The sequence below is a fragment of the Vombatus ursinus genome, unplaced genomic scaffold (assembly GCF_900497805.2).
Source record: "Vombatus ursinus unplaced genomic scaffold, bare-nosed wombat genome assembly UNPS02009062.1, whole genome shotgun sequence".
Classification (NCBI taxonomy): domain Eukaryota; kingdom Metazoa; phylum Chordata; class Mammalia; order Diprotodontia; family Vombatidae; genus Vombatus; species Vombatus ursinus.
The window spans coordinates 718,538-736,211 of NW_020948840.1; the positions used below are offsets into that span (position 1 = coordinate 718,538).

The window sequence follows — 17,674 nt, forward strand, 5'->3', positions numbered from 1 at the left end:
CCTTTGGCAGTTTGGTGAAGAAGCCTTTGGACCCCTTCTCTGAATAATGTTTTTGTCTGTGTTCATAATTAAAGGATATTATAAATTTTAGTTAGAGGTTAATAAAAATAAAAATATAATTTTTTCCATCCTAGTTCATGAAATCCCTGAAATTTATCAATAGACTTCTTGGGGGCCCATGGCCCCAGGTTAAGAATGCCTGAATGAATTCCTAAAGGTGGAGGGGGACACTCCTACCCCACATTTCATATATTTTATGGATCATCTTTTTGATATCATTTTTTCAGAACTGGAAAGGATCATTTTGATGATTCTGCCCAATTCCCTTAGAATCATGGATTGTTTATTTTCCTTTTTCTCCAAGATGCAACCTAAAAACAAGCTTTACTCATTACCTTTATTGTTTTTATTTTCTTACTCATTTTCATTTATTTATAAAGAAAGGCCTATGGATTAGCAGGTGCATGCAGCATTAGATTTTTTTTTCTCACCTGAAACTTAATTTCAAAACAACAATAAGAATAAGTAAGGGTGAGGCACTGCCTTTTTTTAAATAGCTAAGCAGGAAGTTCACCTCTGACAGGGGTGTTGTAATCATGGTTATCATAGGAGCCTGCTGTTGGGTAACAGAAACTCTGGCTTGTCCTTACCTGCCTGGAAGCATTGCTTCATGGAGGAAAATAAACCCACTGGAATATTTGTGAAATTTAATAAATTGTCTTCCCAAACACTTAGTTTTAATGCTTGTTAGGATAACTTATAGTAGTTTGTAGCTTCTAAAAACATGTTTACCTTAGGGATCTTTTACTATTGTGGTTAAACTAATCCATATTGCTCAAATTAGTTTATATGCTTTATTCACATAGTACCTTTTAGGCACATTTTTCATTGAAGTGTAGGAATATTCCATGTATACTGAATTTCCCTCTTTTCAGGAAAAAGGTGAAGGTTTGGGATATCTTCAAATGACTGTTTGTTTAATTGACAGGCAACCATTCTTTATTGTGTACTTTGCAGTTGCTCACAAAAGTGCATTCACTGTTCTAATAGTGTATGTTGAAACTTTAAATGGAAAAGGCTTTTCATTAACAAAGAGAGCATTTTCTTCCCTCTTTCCACGTCTTAGCTTTCTCTACTAAGTCTTGGCTTCTTCAGCAGCAGTACCTCCACCAGAAATGACAAAAGGTGCAATTGTTTTAAGAGATGGAGATGGAGATAGTGCCAGTGGAGCTTTTTGTGTGGGCTGCTAAGGACTGTTTTTCTTCTGTGTTTGGTTTTTGTTTTGTTTTTGTTATTCCAGAAACTGAGCAAACTTTTTTTTTCAAAGGGGTGGGGAAAATAGAAGAATGAAAAAAAAATTTTGATGTTTTTCTTGAGCTTTAATCCTAGTCAAGAGATTTTTTCCCCCCATTAGACTTGTCCAGATAGTCTTAATGAACTACTTCGAATATCAAGAAAGTTATAAGATTCTGGACACTGCTGAGTAGCCTTAAACAAGTCATTTCCCCTCTGTAGGTCTTGGTTTCTTTGTTCATTTGTAAAAGAAGCAGCTTGATTTTGATGATCTCTAAGGTCTATTTCAGCTCAGGAATTCAGATCCTGAGTTTATATAGGAGAGTGTATCTAAGAAATAGGGTCAGTGTGGTTTCGTTTCTTTTTGGGAGCGGGGATTGAGTTCCTACCATCAGTCTGATTTTAGAGTTAAGCTCAGGATTTGAGGTAGGTGTGCTCTTTATATTTTAGTATTTCCATTCATCTTGATGCATTGTCTTTTTTCCCCGCAGGCAAATAACCTTTGTATCTGACTCAAGTTTCTAGAGCATGGTGTTCTGATTTGAAGCCACATTATTTCTAGCTGAGATTTTTCTGTTTAGGGAAATAGGCAATGAATCCAAATCTATTTCAAGGATACTGTTACCAGTGAATGCATGGAACAATTGTTACTAATTGTTGATTTCATTCAGTAGCAATTTGTTCTGTTAATAAATTTTTGGTAGCAATATTTAGTAGTATGTTGTCAGCTATGATTTATTTTTTTTTTGGTAGATTTCAGGCTCTTAAATTTAGATAATTTATACTTTATAAAGTCAAACTATTATAATCCTTGACCGTATTTCTATAATCCTCCTTAAAAATTCATAGTTTCATCATCTGTTATGGAACTTTTAGCAAAATGAATAAAGAAAAAACTAGAAATCCAATCAGAAACAGTAGCTCCCCTGTTTTTTGAATGTTGATTAACAGCATTCTGATCTACTCTTTAAATGACTAGTAAGAAAAGATGTAATGCTGGTTCAGCCAAATCCACTGCATGGCATTTTGCCATGATGATTCATTTTGACTTGGAAAAAATTTAACACTCATTGTAAAACCTGGTCATTATTAGCTAAAGGAGGAAAATGTCTACAAGAGAGCATTCAGTTATTTCTTAAGCTCCCCCAAATGAAGGAATTACTGGTTACTCAGATCTGACCTCAGACACTTATTAGCTCTGTGTGTGTGACTCTAGGTAAGTCACGTTACCTCTGCTTCTTCAGTTTCCTCTACTATGAGTAGAAGATAATAATAGCATTACCTTTCAAGATTGTTATGAGAATCAAATGAAATAATGTTTGTAAAGTGCTTAACCTAGTGCCTGGCACACTGGTAGGTACTATACAAATGCTTATTCCCTTCCTTTCCTCATGTTTTCTTATTCTACTCTTAAGTCTGTTTACCATCTTACTTTATGTGCCTTTATATAGCCCTTCGGACACTTTTGTCACCATAATAATTTGACATATTTTAAAACTACCCGAGGGGAATTAAGGACTGTTTAGCAGGTATTCTCTCACTACTCCCACTCCTCATCTTCTGGACCAGGGTTGGGGAACCTGTGGCCTCAAGGCCACATTGGCCTTCTAAGTCCTTGGGTGTGGTCTTTTGACTGAGTCCAAATTTTACAGAATAAATCATTTTATTAAGGGGATTTGTTCTGTGAAGTTTGGATTCAGTCAGAGGGCCATGCTTGAGGACCTAGAGGGCCACATGTGGCCACAAGGCTGCAGGTTCCCCACCCCTGTTCTCTTAGACATTGCTGTAGGATGGGATGAAAGGAACCCAACTGATATTTTCTCCTGCTTCCATATTTCCCATCGTGTCACCATCTCTCAAGTCAAGTCTTTGTGTCTCTTTAAACAATCTCACCATTAATGAGGTGGTTGTTAGGTAGTAGTTGTGATGATGATGATGATGATGATGATATGGCTATTAATATAATAGCTTTGAGTGACTGTTAAAAACAATAAAAACTATCCAGATGATATTTGGAAATATACTAAGAAAAAACAAATTGCTTCCAGGAGGTACTTCTCTTGGGTATTTGTAAATCTAATTCATTTTTAAAAGTTATCTAAGGCAATCAACTGTTCTTTAATATTATTATATGTGGGTATACATATAAAATCAACTAATAATGGGTTTTAGATGTTTATGGATTTGAAACCATCCTCTAAAATCCTATTATGATACTTCATCATGCCATGGAAGTGGTCGTGGGGGTTCAAAGGCAACAGAGGATAATTTCTAACAGGTCCTGTTTGGCTGGAAAAAGTTTGAATACAAATCCAGTTATGTATATATTATATGTCTGTTGTACAAGATCAGCCTGTTACATTTCAGAGAAGCTCATCAGATTGTCCACTAGATGATAGAAGTTTTAGACCATAAGAAACATACATTGTGATATAGAGGATGGTGATCTGTCAGTAGAAAGAGTCTTATACCAATAAAATCATGGATCCTTGAAATATCAAAATGTAGATGTCAGATATGGGTGAATGATAGCATTAATTAGAAATTATATTTCCTTCCTCAGCCTTTCAATTGAGAATCCTTCTTCAGATTTTACTGAAAAATTTTCAGATTTTACTGAAAAAAATAAGGCCTTTCTCCAAGAGCTCCCTCTTTACACTGCCCCCCCCCTTTATCTCACATTACCTAGATGCCTTCTGCCACTCTCTTCCTTCATCTCTGTCTCACATGATAAGATGTCCCTTCTCTAACCCTGCTGTATATACAGGCGATCCTATTCCATCCCATCTCCTCCAAGAGATTGCCCCTCTAATATCCCCAATCTCTAACTTATCTTTAGTATCTCTTTGTTTACTGGCTACTTTCCTATGGTCTACAAACATGTCTCCCTCATCCTCAAAAAACCCTCATTTGATACATCCATGCTTACCTTCCTTCCTTTTGTAAAACTTGCCCTGCTTTTTTATTCTTCATATTATTTTGTACAACACAATAATATTCCATGGCATTCATGTTCCACAGCTCGTTGGTATTCCCTAATTGCCCAGCATCTACTTTGTTCATTGTTGTCAGAAAAAGTATTGTTATAAATGTTAAGGTATTTTGAGGCCTTTCATTGAATCATTTATTTCTTTGTGATATATACTAGTAGTAGGATCTCTGCCCAAAAAGAATGGACATTTTACTCACTTTTTTAACATAATTCCAAATTGCTTTCCAGAATGGATAGACTAGTTCACAGTTTTAACAACAGTACATTAGCTCTCTTGTATTTTAACAACCTTAAATCGCATGAATTCTATCTTTCGACATCTTTACTAACTTGCTGAGTATGAGATAACACTTCAGAATCAGTTTGATTTTCTTTTACAATCAATCAATAAACATTTATTAAGTGCTTACTATGTGCAAGGCACTGTGCTAAGCCCTGAGGATGCAAAAAGACAAGACAGTCTTCTGTGGTTGGTGGTAGTTTGTAATTCTCTAGAGAACTGTTTATAGTTTTTGGAGTTTTTTTTTATTCTGAACTTAAACAATAGCAAGTAGTCATTAAACATTTATTAAGTGTCTCCTATGGCAGAGAGGTAAGGCACTAGGATTAAGGAGTTGGGAAAGGCTTCCTGTAGAAGGTGGGATTTTAGTTGAGACTTGAAGCCAGGGTAGGCTGTAGGCAGAAATGAGGAGCATTCCAGGCATAGGAAACAACCAGAGATATGCTCAGAGCAGGAAGATGAATTATCTTGTTCCTGAAACAGCAAAGAGGCCGGTATCACTGGATCAAAGAGTACAAAGTGGGAAGTAGGAGGTAAGAAGACTGAAAAGATAGGAGGAGACTAGGTTTTGAAGGGCTTTGAATGTTAGAAAATTTTGTATTTGACCCTGAAGGCAGTAGGGAGTGACTGGAATATATGGGGGAGGGGGAAGGTGTATGTGACACGATCAGACCCGTGCTTTAGGAAAATCACTTTGGTGGCTGAACCAAAGTAGATTGGATTAGGGACGGACCTGAGGCAGACAGACCCCACCAGCAGGCTCTTGCAGTAATCAAGGTGTCAGGCGATGAAGGCCTGCCCTAGAGTGGTGGCTGTGTCAGAGGAAAGAAGGGGGCATATTAGAGAGATGTTGCAAAGGTGAAATCAGCAGCATGGCAACAGCATGGTTATGGAGGGTGAGAGATAATGAATTCAGGATGACTCCTGGGTTGTGAGCCTGAGGGACTGGGAGGATGGTGTTGTCCTCTACAGCAACAGAGAAGATAAGAGCAGGGAGGGTTTGGAGGAAAGATAATGAGTTCTGTTTTGGACATCCTGAGTTTAAGATGTCTGCTGGACATCCAGTTTGAGATGTCTGAAAGGCATTTGGAGAGGAGATTGGAGGTCAGCAGAGATGTTAGGGCAGGATAGGTAGATATGAGAATCATCAGCATAGAGACAGTAATTACATTCACGGGAGCTGATGAGTTCACCAAGAGTAGTTGTATAAAGAGAGAAGAAAAGGCCCACGATGGAAGCCTGAGGGACCCCTATAGTTAGAGGGAGTGATCTGGAGGATCAGTAAAAGAGGCGGAAAACCAGAAGAGAGTGGTGTCCCAAAAACCTAGAGAGAAGAGAATATGAAGGAGGAGAGAGTTACCCAGGGTCAAAGGCCACAGAGAGGTCAAGGAGAGTGAGAATTGACAAAAGCCATTAGATTTGGCAGTTAAGAGATCATCACCCAAAAAGAACATTTTCATGTGCACAGCAGAACACAAAAAGGATGAATGTCCATTTCACACAGCTATTTTTTGGAAAGTATATAATTCTACATTGTATTTTTAAAACTCTGCTGCTGGTCTATACTTCCTTCTAAACTTCCTTCAGTTCTCTTATGTGCATTTAAAAAAATATGTTACAATAGCCCCCTTTTTTTTTTTTTGGCATCCCTATTGCTAACGTCTTCTACCTTCTAATTTCCTTCTCCCCATTAGCCAAGAGAGAAAAAGAGGGGAGAATGCCTTGAAACAAGTTAGTGAAGTCAAGCAAAGCATATTCACATAGTAACCATGTCCAAAAAGATCAAAAAGATGCCTCTTTACCTTGTGCCCATTCCTTCTCTGTTTGGAGGTGGGTGACATGCTTCATCATAGGTCCTGTAGAGACGTTGTTATTCATTTCCTTGATGAAGTTCTAAAGTGCTTCAAAGTTGCTTTTCTTTACATTGTTGTTTTTGTGTAAATTGTGCTTCTGATTCTTTTCACTTCTCTCTGAGTCAGTGTATACTAACCAAGATTCTCTGAAGTCATGTCTTTAATTATTTCTTAAGGTACAATAAGATTGTATTCACAATTCCACGATTTGTTGTTAATTCTTCAAATTGTCTGAAAGGCGATCTAACATCACCCGGATTCTAATTCTTCCTAGCACCACTTTTCAGTACCTCTTCCTGGATTAGGACATTTGTTTTGCTAGAGTATCTTCTTCTCTCTTAAATTCTTCCCATCCCAGCTTATTTCCCGGTTGAGTTTGATATGTTCCTGTTTTGAACTCAGTGTGTGTGTGTTTAGTCCTCTTTTGTCCATTTCATTTGAGAGTAAAGTTCATCTGATGCCTGCCACTGCTACCCTTTCCTCTATATGTGTATATTCTCACGTCCTCCAGTTATGAGAAATAGCCAGTCCTTCCCCACTCTTCCTCCTTTCTATATTAGCATATTCCTTATTTTATCCTGCCTTCTCTCTCCTATCTTAAAACCCTCAGAACAGAACTAATACATTTATTGGATCTCTGTTTTATCTTATTTAACTTCATTTGTGTATTAAGTGGTCCATTGGATAGAATGCTAGATCTGGAGTCAGAAAGACCTGAGTTCAAATTCGACCTCAGATACTTATTAACTGTGTTACCATAGGCAAGTCATTCAGCCTCTGTTTTCCATCTGTAAAATGGAGATAATAATAGCACCTACTTTCAGGGTTGTTGTGAGGATCAAGTGAGATAATTGTAGTCATTTAATCAATAAACATTTATTAAGCACATCATATGTGCCAGGCATTGTGCTAAGTGCTGAGATTCCAAAAAAAGGCGGAAAAACTGTCACTGCTCTCAAGGAGCTTATAACCTAATGTAGATATTGATCTATGCCCAGTTTCTGCCATACTGCTTTTCAATTTTCCCAACAATTTTTACCAGATAATCAATTCTTATCCCAAAATCTTAAGTCTTTACATTTGCCAAATACAAGGTTATTATGTTTATTTGCTGTTGTATATTGTATGTCTACTCTATTCCATTGATCTACCTTTCTATTTGTTAGCCAATTTAGATAGTTAACCAGATAATTTTGATAATATAATTATATTATAATACATATATTATAACATAGTTTAAGATATGGTACTGCTAAACCTCCTTCCTTTACATTTTTTTATTGTTTCCTTTGATATTTTTGACTTTTTGTTCTTCCAAATGAATTTTATTTTTTTTTTTAATTCAGTAAAAAAAAATTTGGCAATTTAATTGGGATGGTGTTGAATATATAAATTAGTTTAGGTAAAATTGTCATTCCTATTATATTGGTCCTGCCTACCCGTGAGTGATAAATATTTCTCCAATTATATAAATCTGATTTTATTTATATAAAAAGTTTTTTATAATTTTGTTTATACAGTTCCTGGATTTGTTTTGACAGGTGTTCTTCCAAGTATTTTATACTGTCTAGAGTTATTTTAAATGGAGTATATTTTACTATTTCTTCTTGAAGAGTTTTGTTTGTGATATATAAGAATGGTGATGATTTATGTGGATTTACTATATCCTGCTACTGTGCTAAAATTATTGTTTCAACTAACTTTTTAGTCAACTATATCATCCTTTCACTTTCAAAAAGCGAGTTTTATTACCTCATTCCCTATTGTGATTCCTTCTTTTTCTTATTGCTATTGCTAGGATTTCCAGTACAATATTGAATAATATAGGTGACAATGGACATCCTTGTTTCACACCTAATCTTATTGAGAAGGCTTCTAGTTTATCCCCATTACAAATAATGCTTGTTGATAGTTTTAGGTAAATGCTTTTTTTTTTTTCACCAATTTAAGGAATAATCCATTTATACCAATACTTTCAAGTGTTTTAAATAGATTCTAAAGTGTGTATGGAAGCTGTCTTTGTGGTGGCAAAGAACTAAAAATTACAGAGATGCCAATCAATTGGGAATGGCTGAACAAGTTTTGATATGTGATTGTGATGGAATACTGCTGTGCTGTAAGAAATGATGACCTCAATGATTTTAGAAAAACATGGAAAGACTTGCATGAAATGATGAAGAATAAAATGAGCAGAACCAAGAGGACATTGTATATAGTAATAGCAATATTGTTTTAAGAATGACTTTGAGTAAATAAGTTAGTAACTATTATAAATACCCAAGTTAACTATAAAGTACATATGAAGAAAGATACTATCTGCATCCAGAGAAAGAAATGATAAGTAGAAATACATATAGAATAATTTTACATATATATACCTATTTGTGTCTAATGGTAGCCATCTCTAGGGCAGGGATTGAGAGGGAGGGAAGAAAAAAAAGAAATTTACATGATAATTTTGTTGTATATTTGAAAAGAATAGCAAGTTGTACATAGTATATTTGCTGTTTCATGAACAATCAAATGCTTCTTTTATTCCATAAATTAAAAATAAAATGAATTTTAAAAAAACAATCTAATGGAGAAGACAACATGCAAACAAATATATACAAAGCGAGCTATATACAGGATAAATAGGAAATAATTAAGAGGGAAGGCACTAGAATTAAGAGGGGCTGAAAGAAGCTTCCTATAGAAGGTGGGATTTTTGTTGTGACTTAAAAGCATTTAGTACAGTGCCTGGAACATCATAAGTGCTGTATGACTGTTAGCTATTAGCTGTGACAACATTAAAGTTCTAATGGGAAGCTTGTTTCTTCTCTTTTTTTTAGAATGTTAGTGCTGTGTCATCTAGTAGCTCCTTCTAACTGCTAAATAAAACTTAATTTTCTAGGTTTCTCTGGTCTCTTGTGTTTTTATTTCAGAGTTTTTTCTCAGCTTTGTTATTTTCAGCAGAAATACTTGAAAGTCCTCTTTTTCATTAAAGGACTGTTTTTTCCCCTATAGAATTACACTCAACTTGCAGCATAAGTTATTCTTGGTTATAATTCCCTATCTTTTGCCTTTTGGAATATTGTATCCATGATTTACCCTCATGTAGAAGAGAAACGCCAGCTTTGTGTGATCCTAACTGTGTGGTTCCTTGAAACTTGAATTTCTTTTCTTTCTGGATTGCGTATTTTTTCCTATTTCTTTAATGTGGAAGCTCTGGGTTTTAGCTATGATATTATGTGGGACTTTTAATTTTTTTCCAGGAGTTGACTGGTGGATTCTTTCAGACTTCACTTTGTCCTCTTATTCTGATAGAACTGAGCAGTTTTCGTTCATTATTTCTTTAAATATAGGTCTTTTTTTTGAATCATTGTTTTCAGGGAATTTGCGTGATTTTTTGGGGGGGGGGAGAAGAGGGGATATGCAATCAGGATTAAGTGACTTGCCCAGGGTCACAAAGCTAGTAAGTGTCAAGTGTCTGAGGCCGGATTTGAACTTAGGTCCTCCTGACTCCAAAGCTGGAGGTCTATCCATTGCGCCACCTAGCTCTATCCATTGCGCCACCCATTGCCCCAGTTTGAGTGATTCTTAAATTCTCTCTCCTTATGTACAACAATCAATTGTCTTTTATATCAAATATCTTACATTTTCTTTTTTGTTTCACTCTTTTGATTTTGTTATATTTCTTGCTACTTCATGGAATCATTGATATCTGTTTTGTCTACTCTAATTTTTAGGGTTCCATTTCTTGGGAAAGATTTACCATTTTCTCTTCCAAGCTACATATTCTCCTTCTTATTCTTTCTTTCAAACCTTATATTTCACTTTTCCCTCTTGCTTAATTTCTTCTATGTGCGTTCATGTGGAAAATCCACTTTTTTCTGCTGACTCTCTGCTTGCAGTTCTCATTGAGTTAAATTGCCAATAATTTTTTCTTTGACTTGCTTATCTCTCCAGCTTTAGTTCATGAATTAGAGCTTTGTTCCTTTCCCTGCTGTAATTTTTGGGTGCGGTGGTCAACCTTACTTGGTGTCACCCTGGGTACCTTGTATTCTTGTAATGACCTTTTCCTCCCTGAGTTCACCTGCCTTCTCCACCAGTCTTTAAGGTTCAGAGTGCTAAGTCTTCAGGATCATCTCTGGCATCTCAGGAAAGAGTATTAAGGACCTCAAAGCCCCTGGTCCTGGACTTTCTCAGTCTTGTGCACTGGTCAGCACTTAGCTATGAGCTGCTAATCCCCAGCATTTCCAAAGTCCCTGCCCTGGGATTTTCTGGGCATCCTAGGACTTTCTCAGGAGATCCTTCTACTTTCTTGCCTCTCTAGACACAGCCATGTTGTAAGCTACAAGTTTCTTTCTATGGTTACCCTGTTCCTTACTTTGCTTGAGAACCTACCTTTCCTGGTTGACTTTTTTCTTCAGTTCTGAGGTGGAAAATGTCACTGTAGTTTCTCATTTGATTTCTTGTTCATCATTCAGACTGGTGCAAACTTCAGGGTTTTGCTAAAGGAGGTCTGTGGGATCTGGGCAGCTTGTCTTCTATTTAGGTAGCACATTCATGGAAGTCTCGTTCATATCCTTTTATCTTGGGGCAGCTAGGTGGCACAGTGGATAGAGCACTGGCCCTGAAGTCAAGATGACCTGAGTTCAAATCTGGCCTCAAACCACACACTCGACATTTACTAGCTGTGTGACCCTGGGCAAGTCACTTAACCCCAATTGCCTTAAAAAAAAATCGTATCCTTTTATCTTTTGTCACGTATCCTAAAGTTTTAAAAACCAAATGCAAAAATGATGTCTTTACCTTGAATGTCTCCTTTTTATTTTAGTCTTGGCCTGTCTATGAAGATATATATGAAAAAATGATTGAACTTGGAAAATTTTTGGACTTACCTCGTTTTCCAGATATAACTGAGAATTGTTTTCTCCATCCAAATATGTTGTGTATGAAGTACCTGATGGAAGCCAATTTACCTGGTAAGTAGACCATATATCTATATCTGTATAACTATATATAGTGTGTGTATGGGTGCATGTCCGTGTATGTGTGCTTAGGAAATGTTTTTATGTTTATACAATACATATTAGACTTATTATAGTCAATTGAATATTGTGATAAGAAATCTAAGGCCACTTGGTATTGTCACCATTAGAGCACCAGAATGATAAAATATAATAGAAAGAATGTAGCATCCTTGAAAGCAGGAACCATTTTTTACTTTGTGTGCTAAGCATGTATCACCTAGGTAGGTGTTTAACAAATGCTTTTTTTATTGATTTATCAGACTAATATGACAGCCCTGTCTTGACTACTACTAATAAATGCGCGTATGCGTAGCTTCAGATCAGAAAAGAATTATTCTAGAAATCAGGTGGTTCCTGGAAAGGTTTTAGGATTTTCAGCTTAATGAAAAAGTGGCATGTCTGTTAGTGACCATCACAATTAGATGGTTTTGCTTAATTGTTTTTTGGTACTGTACTTTGTTGAGGGAACTGTGTAGATGTTTGGGAGTTGTCTACTCTGTCTAAATAAAGTGAATCGGGGGCAGCTAGGTGGTGCAGTGAATAGAGCACTGGCCCTGGAGTCAAGAGGAACTGAGTTCAAATCTGGCCTCAGACATATAACACTTACTAGTTGTGTGACCCTGGGGAAGTCACTTAACCCCATTGCCTAACCAAAACAAAACAAAATGAAACAAAATGAAAATAGCAATAGCACATAAGTAATAACCTAAATAATATAAAACAAGAAGCAAGTAGGGATTTTAAGTGAATTTAAAATGTGCTGCTTAAATAAAATGAATCCATCAAAAATTAGTTCTAGGAAAAAGAATATGTTTATTTTAAAAAATTTTAAATGTCACCATCACAGTAAAGCATTTGTTTTTCACTGGACCTATGATTTCATTAGTATATGTAGAACTCCCAGTGAAGAAACTCCCTGTATCAGTGCAAGTCAGTAGCTGCTCTGCCACTTGTCCTAAGAGGTACTTGAGAAGTTAGTGACTTGCCCAGTGTCAGAGCTAGTACATGTAAGATGGGTCTTGAACCTGGGTTGTTCTGACTTGAAGGCCTTGTATCTGGACACTGTGCTACCCTGACTTTCAGTACATTACTGATTCTATGTGGTTATGAGGAAGGTCAATCTGAATTAATAAGTAGTCTGAATTAGAGAATCTTTGTAAAGAAATTCAGTGTAATTTCAACTACATGTAAAAATTAGGGTTGCATGAAGGGAAACTGTTCCTTAGGAGTCTTGCTTCACTAAATAGATAAGAGTGATTTGTAATTAGGAAGTTGATTGAGTTATACAACCTAATATTTCTAAAGCACCCAAAATAGTTTGTTCTAAAAAAGATTTAAAAATCATATTCTTATTTGTACCATCAATTTATTTGGCAAAACTTTTTTGCACATCTTTTGAAAGGAAAATTTTAGCCCAGAAATATTTCAAATTATGGCACCCAAAAATATTCTTTGAAAAGGTAGTCTTTTTCTGCCCTGTTTTGCTTTTCATTTTTACTCATTTGAATTTAGGCTTAAGTGCCTACATTTACAGAATTCAGGAGTTGGAAGGGATCTTAACAGCCTGCTTATCCAACCTATACACAAAAGTAATTCCCACTATAATAAGGTTTCAGACAAGTGGTTTCCAGACTCTTCTTGAGCACCTCTGAGGAGAAGGAGCCCACCACTTCTCAAGTCATCCCCTTCTGCTTTTGGATAGCTCTAATTGTTAGGAAGTTCTTCATTATATCAAAACTAAATTTGCGTCTTTGCAACTTCTACCGATAGCACTTAGTTCTTTCCTCTAGGGTCAAACAGAACAAGTCTTTTACCTACCCCATGATGATAATAATGTCTCTACTCTTTCTGCCAGGAATAAAGGTAAATTCTGTCCAGATAATTGAGTCAATTATTAGAACATTTGTGATGCCTGAAGTTTTCAAACATTCGCATCACCTGTTCTTCAATGACATGTTTATTAGATAAAAAAAAAAAAAATATTCCAAAAGTGTTTAATGATAACAATAACTACCCACAGCTATTTAAGGTTTGCACAGCACTTTACAAATATCTCATTTCATCTTCATAACATCCCTGATAGGTAGATGCTTTATTATTCCTAATTTAGAGATGAGGAAATAGAGGCAGAAGGAGATTACGTGACTTGCCAAAGACCACACAGCTAATAAATGTCAGAGGTCAAATCTGAATTTAGATTTTTCTGACTCCAAGTCCAGTGCTCTCTCCACTAGCTTGAAATTCATATTTGCCAGTTTCTTTTTCCATTAGAAGATGCAGAATAAAATCTGGTGTAACAAGAATAACACTTAATGCCTTGAATTCAGTGTAGCGAAATACAGAGCATAAAAGGATTTTCATTAGACATAGCTTAAAATACACTCAACTACAGGTAACCTAGTTGGAATCTACTGATATAATCAGTTCCTGAAATTCTTGCTGAACTGGAAGTGTGAGAAATTCAGGAGATTTAGACTTGTGAGAAAGTACAAATATGGTGACCATACTGATGCAATAGTAATTTCAAAGATGTGAGGGGTTTTTTTTTTAATAGGAGCAAAATAAATTAGACAAATTGGCCATATTAAAAACTAAGTGACAGTAAAACAAGTACTTTACAAATTTTTCTTGATGATATTTAGACCACAGTAGCTAGTCTAATGTTTTGTTATTTAGAAGATCAAATTTCTGCTCTTCTTGTGAGATTTATCAGTGGTCTTATGTTTAAATTACTTTTTTTCTTTGATTTTCTTTCAAAGAATAGAGGTTAAAAAGCCTTCTATCATTGGAGGAAAGAGAGCCTTTAGCTCTCCCCAATATGCTTCAGTCTTGAGCTAGATAAGGATGGTTCTAGGCATCAGAAAAAATAACTGAGACAGTCTCCTATTGGTAAAATCATAAATTTATAACAGGCTTCCATCTGAGACACCAGTTCTATGGTGGGAATGGGAGTGGCAGGAGGGTCAGTTTGGTTCACTTGGCTAGTTTAATGGTCTTTACTTGCCTGACTACCCACTTTCTGTTTCAGGTTGAGTCAAGGGCTGTATAATGGGAGAGAGGTCCCTACTGTCATCTAGTGTATATTAGGTACTCTGATCTGGCCTCAAAAGGTGGGCTTGCTGAAGCCTGGCTCTGCTGCATGCTGCCTGTTGGGTCTTAGGGTAACTCAACCTTTCTGGGCTTCACATTTCTCAGCTATAAAAAGAAGAGGTTGAACTGGTAATTTCTAAGATCCAAAGCTATGATCCCAGAAGAAAACATAGTCTCTGACTATTAGAGTTTACATTCTGTGATACTGATCAAAGATGACATAACTACAATATACAATATTACATCACAGTACAGAGGTATAAAAACTAAAGTGGTATGTCTTCCCTCCCACTTTCTATTTACTATCAGTGCTACCTCTTCTTCATCTTTCTCCCCTGTCTTTTTCCTACTATGTATTTCTTGTGCTGGAGAGTCAAGAAATTGCAGTAACAAATAATAATAATATAGTTCTAGCTTACAAATTGCCCAAGAGGAAGCTGTGCTTCCCTAGAGGCTGATGCAAATAATATGCAAATTTAGCAAATCTTTTTGTAAATCTTCTTAAAACATAAATGAAAACTATCTTGATTGAAAGAGTAAAGTCTTAATATCTAAGTCTTTCAATATAATAGACATATTTATATTTAAGTCTTATGTTGGAATATCTTTTTTTTTCAAATTTGTTTCGTTTTCAACATTCACTTTCATAAGATTTTGAGTTCCAAATTTTCTCCCCCTCTCTCCACCCCAAGACGGCATGCAATCTGATATAGGTTCTACATATACATTCATATTAAACATTTTCACATTAGTCATGTTATAAAGAAGAATTAGAACCAATAGGAGGAACCATGAGAAAGAAGAAACAAAACAAAAAAAGAAAGCAAATAGTATGCTTTGCTCTGCATTCAGACTCCATAGTTCTTTCTCTGGATATAGATAACATTTTTCATTATGAGTCTTTTGGAGTTATCTTAGATCCTTGCATTGCTAAGAAGAGGTAAGTCTGTCAGAGTTAGTCATCACACAGTGTTGCTGTTACTGTGTACAATGTTCTCCTGGTTTTGCTCACTTCACTCAGTATCAATTCATGTAAGTCCAGGTTTTTCTGAAGTCTGCCTACTCATCATTTCTTATGGAACAATAGTATTCCATTACATTCATATACCACACCTTGCTCAGCCATTCCCGAATTGATGGGCATCTCCTCAGTTTCCAATTCTTTGCCACCACAAAAAGAGCTGCTATAAATATTTTTGTACATGTGGGCCCTTTTACCATTTTTATGATCTCTTCGGGATACAGCCCTAGAAGTGCTATTGCTGGGTCAAAGGGTATGCACAGTTTTATAGCTCTTTGGGCATAGTTCCAAATTGCTCTCCAGAATTGTTGGATCAGTTCACAACTCCACCGTATGTTGGAATATCTTAAAGCAAATTTACAAGTTTTCTTGGCTAAGCATTTTCTAATTACTTTGAGACTAATATTTCAGCTTTTTGTTGTTAGTGAACATTTTTTTTTACTAATAAATCACTATGATTTTTCGTTTAGAATGACGCAAAGCATAATTAGGTTTCCAAATGTATGATAAACACGAGGAATGCTTAAATAGATCAAAACAAAGAGAGATATGCAATAAAATAGTTTTTATTCTATTGAACATTCCAACAGTATGATGCTGCAGGTGTTAATCTGTCCAGTGTAGTTAGATGTAAAAGTCAAATCAGCAAACATTTATTAAGTGACTCTTGTGTGCCAGGCACTGTGCTAAGCACTAGGAATACAAAAAAAGGCAAAACACAGTCCATGTTCTTGAGGAGCACAGAGCCTAATTGGGGAGACAACATGAAAATAACTATGAACAAGATATAAACAATAAATTGTAGATAATCTTGGAAGGTACTAAGTATTAAGGGGGAATTGGCATTCACTGTGTTTTATGGACTTGTTTTTAAAAAGTGTTTTGATGATATAATAAATAATATATTCATACATATATTCTCATTGAATTTGTTTAGAAAATGAAATATATAACAATGAATTTTAATAAATTAGTCAGTTTTTGTTGAAAATAACTTTGAGAGAGCTGTTATTTTATTTTTCCTGAAACATCATAAAATGCCATTTTTCTTAAATGTTTCAAAGTGCATCTAAATATATCCATGATATACAAATATTAGAATGTTCAAGTTTTTAGGAAAATTCCATTTATATTTTCCTATTTTGTTCTTCTACAGATGAAATGCATAGCCTGACTTGTCAAGTGACTAGAATAACTGGCATGGGAGAAGTGGATTTCCTGACTTTTGATCCAATAACTCAAAAGACAAAGACAGTTAAATATGATGTTCAGGCTGTAGCTATTATTGTTGTGGTGCTGAAACTACTCTTTTTATTGAATGACAATGTTGAATGGTAAATATGTGGTTTATGTCTTTATTTAGTGGGGAGTCACACTTTATAATGATAATTATATTAAGTAAACTAAAGTAATACCATTGTTACTGACTTTACTAGTTATTTTGAGTGAAGAAATTTATGTTAAATTTTTTACTTAGGAAAGTCTTAATTGCCATAAAACATTCAGCAGCCCTAACTGCTTTATACCAGTGCATTTATGTCTCAATTATTTTCAGAATATTTACTTTGACTTACTAAATGGTTTATAATGTACTAGATTCTTTCTTGGCATTACTTGTTTGATATTCATAGTAGGACCTTATTTATTTATCCTTAGATTTTGATAGTGTATATATTCTTTTTAAGATTGGCTTGAGAGAGCAAGATTTTTAGTGCTGCTTTCCCTTAGACAGAATTTGACAGAATGTATAGTATCTAAACAGGTCAAATGATTCATTTTTTCCTGCCAAAAATTTGGTTCAATTAGTTATGTATGTTAAGTAGAAGAATTCAGGTTGTGATTGTTTTCAAATTAGTTGATAATTTACTTATTATTATTTGTAGGTCCCTTTCTAGCCTTGCGCAAGAAAATAATGAAAATAACCATGAAGGTACTTGAATGTCTCTATTAATATCATTCACTCTAAAATCTAATATCTAAATTGTGCCCCCTCCAAATTGTGTTTTATGTTTATAGGCCATTTGAGTTTATGCTTAAAGCATATTTTGAGTTTTCATATTTTATCTGGGGTTAGTGGTATTCTTAATACCAGGATGCCTAGGAAAATGCTTTTGATATTCATGGCCCTAG

The 17,674-nt window shown here is 35.3% G+C and overlaps 1 protein-coding gene across 1 annotated transcript in view; it reads left to right on the plus strand.

Annotated features, from left to right (window-relative positions):
* Positions 1-17,674, plus strand: part of TAF1B (TATA-box binding protein associated factor, RNA polymerase I subunit B) — an 89,916-nt gene that overhangs the window by 55,566 nt on the left and 16,676 nt on the right. The window contains exons 9-11 of the mRNA XM_027850336.1: positions 11,238-11,385; positions 16,701-16,878; positions 17,428-17,474. Coding sequence (XP_027706137.1) covers positions 11,238-11,385; positions 16,701-16,878; positions 17,428-17,474 — 373 coding nt within the window. The remainder of the gene's footprint in view (positions 1-11,237; positions 11,386-16,700; positions 16,879-17,427; positions 17,475-17,674) is intronic.